At 44.5% G+C, this 10,176-nt stretch overlaps 1 protein-coding gene across 1 annotated transcript in view; it reads left to right on the top strand.

Annotated features, from left to right (window-relative positions):
• The window catches only part of LOC126393409 (proline-rich protein 36-like), a 24,727-nt gene that overhangs the window by 1,875 nt on the left and 12,676 nt on the right, over positions 1 to 10,176 (top strand). Inside the window, exon 2 of the mRNA XM_050049566.1 lies at positions 2,921 to 3,135. Within this exon, the coding sequence (XP_049905523.1) occupies positions 2,921 to 3,135 (215 nt within the window). The remainder of the gene's footprint in view (positions 1 to 2,920; positions 3,136 to 10,176) is intronic.

The raw sequence follows: 10,176 nt of genomic DNA on the forward strand, positions 1-10,176 counted from the left end.
CACATTTATAACAGAGCAAGGACCAAAGAAACAACCTGTTAGTGCATACAGTATTAAAGGCTTAACATCTTTAACGTGGATAAAATGAACTCCTTTCATAAGCTGCCCTCGTCTCTTTCACCTCCACTCACACACACAGATACAAACACTTGAAGCCGAGACAAATACACACTCTTAAATGTCACTTTCAAGTATTCACCTCCTGCTCAGTTTAACATTTTGCTGTGATTATAAGCCCAAGCTCTCCCTGACACTCACTGTCGCTCTTGGCTCTGTCGACACACAACATCTGTGTGACAAAAGACAATTGGAGCTGAACTGTGTGGTGTGGGAATGAAATAGGAAGTGGAGGAGCAGAAGTGTGAGTGATGTGAATAAGATAGAGAGACAGACGGAGCATGTGAAGAGCCCATCGTGCCAAATTAAGTACAAGCACAGATGGGGGGGGTCAAGAGAAGAGGGTGCAGAGACAGCCGGATGTGGAGGTGGTAGGAGGTTCGGAGGAGAGTTTGAGGTCAGCGTCTAATAGCTGCTAACATGGCATGCTCCAAACTCCTGCTCGCCCTAACTATCACCTCCCCTCTCACTTTCTCACCCCACCCATCCATTTTGACTCAATCAGCCCATGCCAGTCTGCAGCCACCCCCACACTGTGTCCCTCTTCAATCTCACCTTTCTCTCCCTTGTTTCCTTCATTTTCTCACCCTCCTTCTTTGCAGTCCTCCTCCACACTCCATCACCCATTTTAGGTCCCTGGGCGACCCTGCCCTGCCTCCCTCCATCTTGCCTCTGTTTCTCTGCCTATTTTTCTCCAGCCCCCTCTTTCCTTTACTTGCTCCTCTGTTCTCAGCTGTGTGACTGTGCAGCCCTGAAGCAGTCTTTGTTTGACTTTTTCCCTTTTTTTCCCAATACTGCCGCAGCTTTGTCTGTCAAACGCCTCACAAATGAATGTCGCCCATCATAAACTATAATGCATTTTCTGTTTGACATCACGCTGTGCGCTCAGTTAATAATCTTAATGAAAACACTGCATATGCATGCTGTATGGTCACATATTGTTGAAGAAGAAAGTGGGTGAATAATAAGCAGAGCAGCAGTGTTTGTTATCTTCAGTAACACCCCGGCTTTGTTTCTCCTACTGGTTTGGTTGTTCTGTGAAATGCCAACAGACAGCTCCTCTGCAACGCATTTCCTGACAAAACACAAAAATAATCCGCTCAAATATGATTACTGTAAAAGAAATTGTGGGTGGTGCCCAACATTATTCATCTGTACAGATCCTGCAGTGGATTTGCATGAGAGTGGCTAAAGGAGAGCCAGAAGAAAACTTACTGCAGTGATGCTTTAAAAAGCGCTAAAGGAGCAGTGTGTAAGATTTAGGAGGACTTAGTGGAGGTTTTTAACAGGAGCTGAATTATCCACAGAGGTCTCTTCCTCGCCAAAACAAACAGACCAGGTGATTTAAACCAGTAAAAACACTGAATAAAAGAGTTTCATGTTACAAAATAGTGTTTAACCTGCGCTGTTTGACATGTCGGAGACCAGCCATTAACTCAGCGCCTGCTAATGTGTGCTCACCTTTTTTCCTCTGATAATTTAAGGGCCCGGACACACCAAACCAACAGTTGGCCACTGGTCCATGTTGGGCCATTGGTGAGCGTCTGTCGACCTAGTCAGTGCGGTATGTCCCACACTGTTGCCCCTTGTTGGCCCCTGCCAGCTTTTTTTGTCTGATTCAGCATCAGCCCATCAGTGAATGAAATCACTCTGTAGTTCAGCTCAGCACAAGTAGAGAAACAGAAGTGAGGAAAGTAAACAAAAAGCTAAAGTCCAGAGGGAGTGAGATCAAAACAAACTCGTTACAGAAGATTATCAGATTATTTTTCTTTATCCACTGTCGCACAGTAAATACGCTAAGTTCTGTTAATATTGGATCATGTTGTTAATGCACTAACTGGCTAATAGCATTAAGAAGGTCTTCCGGTGTCCCATTTGTGAATGATAAATACCGACGACCACCGCTTGTGTGGAGCGTTATTTCCTCTCATGCATGTGCAGAACTTACATGCTACTTTTGGCCGTCGGCTGTAGTCTTTTCTGGTGCATTCAGTGCAACTATTTGCAGAGATATAGTTAACATGAGGCAACGCAACAGTCGGCTTTTGTAGCCGCTAGTTTTCTGGAGTCTGGTTAGTGTGTCTGGGCCTTAAGATCCAGACGTTTAGGAGGTTTCTTCAAAGGTCTCTTCAGCTCCCTCAAATCTGTCAGAATCTTCAGCTCCTTTCAGCACTTTAACTGCCACTGATACTTCAGCTTCCACTTAAACCTCCACTTAAACCTCTTTAACTGCCATTTCAGCTTCTGTCAGTATTTTGACTATTTCAAACATTTAAATTGCCAGTTTTCACCTGCAACCACGGCTTTTTCTTCAGAAATTTAGAATTCAGCCTTTTCTAGTTTCAATATTCAGTCTGACGTGTCTTGTCATTCCCATCAGTGTCATTTTCAGTTGATGTTAAACCCCTGTTAGCTTTCTTAGGAGCATGTTTGTCATGTTTATCGAGGGGAGGTGAATTACAGCAAGTAATAAGAGTTGTTATACCTCTAATTTTACTAAGAACAACTCAGCTATCAACCATGCAACTGGCCAACTTTGACAATTGGGACAAAAATACAGCGATGGCCCTGGCCAAATGAATTCTTATGTACATTATACATACAGTCAACACGTTCTCCCAACTGTCTTTGTTGAAATGATATTCCTGTTCATTACCTAGACCGTCTGTCTTTGAATATCTGCAGCTCAAACAGTCTGTGTGTTTATTTCACCCACAGGTGGAGACAGTTGGTGGAAATACACCGTCTCTGATGTACTGCTTCAAAGACATTAATGTGTCTCTGTGTCTGTCTACATGTGCAGGTAAAGGAGATCTGATTGGCTCGGACTCCCTCACGAAGGAGCAGGTGATCAAGACCAACGCCAACGTCAAGGCCCTGACCTACTGCGACCTGCAGTACATCAGCCTCAAGGGCCTCCGTGAGGTCCTCCGACTCTACCCCGAGTACGCCCAGAAGTTTGTTAGCGAGATACAGCACGACCTCACGTACAATCTGCGAGAAGGCCACGGGGCTGACGTGAGTACGCACAGTAATGTAGAGTGCTGAAGGGCAGAGGGCAACACAGCGAATTTAAAGGGATAGTTCAGATTTTATCCATGTCAGTGTGTTACTTTCACGTAGTCCCTTTCAGCAGTGTGTTGCTGTGGACAGAGGCAGCAACAATGGACGCTATATTTCAAATAATTTCACTGCTTTAATTTGCTATGCTCTCTTCAAAGCCAGACTTCATTGACAGTAACAATAATTTCAGCTCACAGAACATGAGAGTTGCTGGTCTACCTCTGCCTTGATTGGTTGGTTTGTTTGGATTAAGCCCAGTTCAGACCAAAGATTCACAGCGAGACCCTGTCTGTGGTCATTTTGACTTGACCAGCAGTAAAAGCAGCCGCCGGCCATTTGAACAGCTGACCAATCAGCTGGCTTGAGTCGAGCTCAGACTGGCCAATTCACTCGGCTGCTACTTTTCTCTGCAACGTTCTAAAACAGCTTTGTCTCGTTGTGAATCTTTGGTCTGTTCTGGGCTTTATGGTGTGACTCTTGTGAATCCAAACTAATCCTTTAAACACCAAAATCACACAAGAACACAAACTAACTGATGGAGGCGGCAGCAGACGAGCAGCTCCTGTGTTTTGTGCGGTGAAATGACTGCAAAGAGTCTGGAGGCTTTGACAAGAGCAATAACAGCTTCAGTTCTCCATTGGAAAGGGGAAGTCTGATGGCAAAGTAAAGTGGTGAAAACATTCTAAATACTGCATATACACAAATTAACATTGACTGTTTTGGGTGGCTAAAGTAGGTTTTGTTGCTGCCCCCGTCCACAGCAGTACATGGCTTAGCTTTCATGTCAGTAATCCAGCCTCCATTTCCAAACTGGGGCGTGTCAGCTGACATCTACTGTATGTAATACATGGACTATGGACAAGTACCTCATGCAGCGTCACTTCAAACGCTGTGAACTAACTATTCTTTTAAGAGTTGTGACTGGGTTGCTTGGATTGGATTTGTGTGTTTTTATTTTTGCAAGCCCTTATGCCTCAAATTGCCCCTTAAAGGACAAATATTTTTAATTGAATTGAACAGATTAGACTGCCCTCTTGTGGTGATGATTTTGCCAGCAGATAGGGTTGGAGTTGTTGGGTTGTTTTAGTCAGAATTAGAAGGTAGAGGCCAAATCTGAACAAAACATTTTAATGCTATAAATCACATACATCTAGGGTTATGTACATATTAACCCATCTTCATCCGATGCTGAGCACTCAGAAGGAATATGAGTAGTTGTGCAGTTTGAAGTGGTATTTAGAGACTAATGTGGCTAAAGGTTGGGACTGCGTCAACAGAAATGGTCCATTAAATGGTGAAAGAAAGGTGTGCAGGTGCATAAAGACTGTTCATGGGAGTATTTATTAATGCACAAAGGCACAGCCGACTGCATGCGACAACAGCAGCATTGGTTTTGTGATATAATAGGATAGAGAAATATGTTTATATGTAACAAGAAAAGCCTCTTGTAAAACCATGATCATTTGGTATCCAGTAATAACGAGGAAAATATCTTATATCTAATATGTTATTCTAGAGGAATGATCTAGCAAAAACAAGAAAAGTTTCTCATAAAAAGAAACTCAGCAACATCCTGCGGCATACCACCCATCAGATCAGTCCCACCCCTCCATGTGCAGCCATCAAAGTGCAAATTATAAATGGCATTTTGTTTGGTGCTAATGGGCAGCCTGAGCAACACCTTAAGAGGGGTCTTGTGGATAAAAGCTATGCGTGACCTCTCCACCACTGCTACTGTAACACACAGATCTCTGCACACATCACAATTTCTCCTAACTATTGCCATCAAACACACACACGCACACACAGCCTGTGCCTCTGGCTGGTGCAGCAGCAGCAGCAGAGGGAGCGAAACACCAGGACAAGAATAGCTCAGTGCTGCTGTTTGAAGCTGTCCTGCTGCTAAAAATAGTGCAGGGGGGAAGCACGGGCTGTCCCTGACTGGCTGTGTCCCCCGCAGCTGCTGCTAAGATTGGATCCTGCTCGATATAAATAGCTCAGCCAGTCGAGGAGAAGAGAAACAAGGAGGAGGAGGAGGAGGAGGAGGAGGAGGAGGAGGGCAGACGAAGGGGAGGGGGCTCATTTTCTGTTCTCTTCAGTTCCTCCTTTTCCACTGCAGTGCCATGTGTTTCTCCCGGGCACAGCACGCTTACTGCAGAGTGTGAGCGGGGTGCAAATGTGTGCACATATCAGCGTGTGTCTGTAGCAGCATCGAGAAGATGCTCGAGTCCAGATGCACAAGCTGCTGCCCGTATCTTTGGTCCGCGCTGCAGATGTCCATCCTGGTTATGTATGCTGATCCCTTCTGGTACCAGCAGCCCAGGAGAGTGTGTATGCATATGTATGTTAGACAAGACTGCTGGAAAATGGGGGAAAAGCCTGCAGGTACCCAGCACCTTCCTGCTCAGTAAACATACTGCAAGAGGCAATCCCAAAGGATGAATGAGAATGTTTATAGCAGGGAAAAAGACGTGTCGGCCGCTGCAGACCTGATGAAAAATACAAGAAAGGATGATGAAGAGGAGATGGGAAGTAGGGATTGAAACATTGCGGTACCAAATGTGGAAATGGTTTGCAAAGCGAGAAAGAAGGCAGAAGTTTTTGTCTGAAAAAGATGAGGAAGCAAAAGATCCATCATCTAAGTGATGGTTACTTCGGGCGGCCCTCCCTGCTGATTCACAGGCTGCACATTGACTGTCATGACCCCGCAGCCTCAGGCGAAACAATGCAATGTGCAGAAACAACCAGTCAGCTGGGTGCTCTGAGCTGTGCTACAGAGAGAGGGGGGCATTACAGCATGTTTGAGTACCCCGTGTTCTTGTGCTGTTCAATCTCTGCAGCAGAAACATGACGGCGAGAGCAACATCGTGCCTGCACCTGCACATACTGTACTAACACTGCACTCACACTGCTGCAGCAGAAAAAAAGAGCACTTTGTTCATTCTTGTCCTTGCGAGCACACACACAGCTCACATACATCCTGACACGTGCGTGCCCGCTCCCAGACTCCTGCATGACTCCATCACACATACATGACTGCAAACTTCAGCACACCCACACGCTCACACACAGACAAGCACATGCCGACACGCGGCAAGTGCACACTTATCACGCCCCCGCATCGCAGAGCGCTCCTCGGTTTCCTCCAGAGGTGGGAGCTAAGATTAGAACAAGGGAGCTAAAAATAAATTACGGTGGCACAGGAGGGGGGAGTAGAAGAGGGGGGAGGCTGAGAGGAGGGCAGTGGGGGAGGAGGACGAAGAGAGCGAGTATGCTGAGCAGGCAGAGATGGAGGGAGAGGAGAGACTTGATTAAAGGAGCAGGGGGAGAGTGGAGGGGCGTTGGCTTGTCTGCATGATGAGGAATGAAATACATTCATTACTCACTGCACCAGTCATTCTGTGTCAGGGCACGAGTTATGTTTTTATTTTGAAGCCGGTGGAGGAGAATGGCAATTTGTCATGTGATCCCTTAATGAAGTAAATGAATTAGTTTGAAGGTGGAGGTAAAGTCAAACTCAATGTCACTGATTTTAGACACAACACACACGCAGGAAAGACTCTTCCTCACTCTTATTATTTCATTGTTTTATTTTAGAAGCTACCATAGAGGATCTCAGTTTACTGGGAACGTGGGAGATTTAATGGCCACTCTGCTCCTACACACAAATTATTTACTCTTACTTCTTATTCCTCATTATAATACTGGTAGTGTGAGAGAGCATTAAAGAAACAAAATTCTATCACAAAATCATATAAAAGACCTAAAAGATCTGGTGACTGTGGAGGCCATTGGAGTACAGTGAACTCATTGTCATGTTTGAGATGATGTGAGCTTTGTGACATGGTGCGTTATCCTGCTGGAAGTAGCCATCAGAAGATGGGTACACTGTGGTCATAAAGGGATGGACACGCTCAGCAACAATACTCAGGTAGGCTGTGGTGTTTAAACCATGCTCAGTTGGTACTAAGAAAATCTCCCCCACACCATTACACCACCAGCAGCAGCCTGAAGCGTTGATACAAGGCAGGATGGATCCATGCTTCCATCTGAATGTGGTTTTTCCAATCTTCTATTGTCCAGTTTTGGTGAGAAAACCCGTGTGAATTGTAGCCTCAGTTTCCTGTTGTTAGCTGACAGGAGTGGCACCTGGTGTGGTCTTCTGCTGCTGTAGCCCATCTGCTTCAAGGTTGGACAAGGTGTTGTTGCTTCAGAGATGGTCTTCTGCACACCTTGGTTGGAACCAGTGCTTATTTGACTTCCTGTTGCCTTTCTATCATCTTGAACCAGTCTGGCCATTCTCCTCTGACCTCTGGCATCAACAAGGCATTTTGGCTCACTGGATATTTTCTCTTTTTGGGACCATCCTCTGTAAACCCTAGAGATGGTTGTGCTGAAAATCCCAGTAGATCAGTAGTTTCTTAAATACTCAGTGTTTATCGCTGTCGCCTCACAGCAAGAGGGTGCCTGGTTCAAACCCAGGGTGGGGCGTTTGCGTGTTCTCCCTGTGTCAGCGCGGGTTTCCTCCAGGTGCTCCAGCTTCCTCCCACAGTCCAAAGACATGCAGGTTAATTGGTAACTCTAAATTGTCCGTAGGTGTGAATGTGAGTGTGAATGGTTGTCTGTCTCTATGTGTCAGCCCTGTGATAGTCTGGTGACCTGTCCAGGGTGTACCCTGCCTCTCACCCAGTGTCAGCTGGGATAGGCTCCAGCACCTCCATGTAGGAACTATTTTCTTTCTATAGAACTACACCCGCAAACGTGTAGGTCAGAAGGAAGCATGCATCTGCTAGCTCACCAAGCACCGCTAAGCTAAGTAACATTACACCTCAGTGGAGGAGGACGCCGTTAATGTTTACATGCCACGCTGTCACAAGCCCCTCATTTATGAGTAGATTCAAAAGTATTTTTTTGGCACTTTGAGCTCCACAAGCTGAGTGACATCTAGTTCCATTATGTTGGAGATAAGTCAGACATCTCTACGGCCGATATCTCTAGCACTCTGCAACTCAGACCAAAACTGTCTAGACTTATAAACAGCACTCCAGGTAAGAGGAAAAATGTGTGGGTTTTTGATTTGGGGCTGAACTGTTCCTTTAAGTCACACCAACTCTTACACAGCAAACATCTGGGATTAATAAATTAAGAAGTGATTTTCTCCTTGTGTTTTCTCTGTGTCTTCTTCTGTTGTGTATTTAACGCAGAACTTTAAAGTTCTTGTCGTTCAATCACAGTCGCAGAGTCCTGTTTTGTTTAGCTCGTCATTTCTGGAAGTTTCAGCGACCCAGCATCAACACTGGAGACAGCTTAAATTATTCAATTCATAAGCAGGGACAGAGCTGATGGGGAACAGGGACGAGTGTGACTGCCAGGGGAGTGTGTGTGTGTGTGTGTGTGTGTGTGTGTGCGTGCGCTTGGAGGAAAGTGATGAGGAAAAGTCAGACGCAGCAGTCTGTATTAAATGTAGCATGACAGGCTTCTTTTGACAGTCTGGCAAAGTCGGAGGCAAAACAATATTCACTCAAAACAAAATAAGAAATAATTGGAATTTAAGTTGTTATAATTCTCTCCTTCTTTTCTCCGTCTGATTTCTCTCTGACATCATCCCCCCAGGGTGACGGGAGAAGTTTGGAACATGGCTCAAACTCTGGAAGTCCTTCATGAGTTTAACTTTTAATGTCAGCATGTGTGCATATTTCATTCTTCATAGTTTGATAGACACAAAATCAAAACAGATCGCAGCACCATAAAGTAAATCATGAATGATATTGATAATAAAACTTGAAGCAAACATGAGACATAGTAAAGTCAAATAAAACAAGATAAGTTTGAATTAAACCTTCATACTGCCGATATTTTATTTTCTCAAGGCCAGCACATAAATCTTTCCTCAGTAAAAACTAGCAGAGATAATATCAATGACATGAAGAGAAAATCTATCTCAGAAGTTAGATATTAGAGTCTTGTGAGGATTTTAAACCACTGATCAAAATACCTGCTCACACACACTGATATAACATCTGTCTGATGTTACCTCTACACCTGAGTAAATCTAAAACTCCTCACTAAAAAGAAGTTTACAGAAGAGGCTCAAAAATATAGATAAAAGAAATATAATTTATCAAGTAATATCTAAACATTTGCTCACGTGTAAGTGTGTTGATACGATATGCTTTGTGTTTATTCAGAGGGATTATTCAGATTTTTTAAAGTAGGGTTGTATGGGGTACTTGTCTATAGTCAGTATATTATTCAGCAGATGTCAGTTGGCACGCCCCCAGTTTGACGAAGCAAGCTGGAATACCGACATGGAAGCTAAGTAAAAGTAAAAGCCTTGCACTATCATCAGTACTCATCGTACAAAAATGTACTTGAAGTATTAAAAGTAAAAGTACCCAGTGCAGAAACACTAAGACTAGACTGGGGCCTCAAGCAGTTGGGGTTTTGGCGCCTTGCTCAAGGGCACCTCAGTGGTGCCCAGGAACCAGACTCTCCAGCTACAGTATATTTGATCTGGAAAGACTCCCGCACAGTGTCTAACTTGCAAAAATAATGACTTTAATGCTGCAAAGTTTCAGTGACTAGACCTTCATCAGCCAAACCAGGTTTGCCTGGTTTTGATCCACAAGTTTTGTTGTTCTTTTGTATGTCTCCTACACACCTGTTTGGAAATAGATGTGCAAAGTATTCCTTTGTTTTAAGTTCTAGGCCATACCCATTGAGTGCACAGTTGCCCACGTACAGTTTCACTTGGTGTGTGTTTGGGATACAGGTCACAGGAAACTGCAGATTAAATAGTCAACTGAACCTATTAAGAAGAGCAATGTATTCAGACAGAGCTTTGGAAAAACGTGGGACAGACAGAATGGCTGACTGACAGAATGACACACTGACAGTTTCCCTGATTATGTACAGCATACCATACCATGACTTAGTCATACCAAAAATTAGAAAAAACCCCAACATTGGTCCACAGGGGGAGCCACAGCGATCGGT

This window comes from Epinephelus moara, chromosome 7, assembly GCF_006386435.1.
Source record: "Epinephelus moara isolate mb chromosome 7, YSFRI_EMoa_1.0, whole genome shotgun sequence".
NCBI classification, from domain to species: domain Eukaryota; kingdom Metazoa; phylum Chordata; class Actinopteri; order Perciformes; family Serranidae; genus Epinephelus; species Epinephelus moara.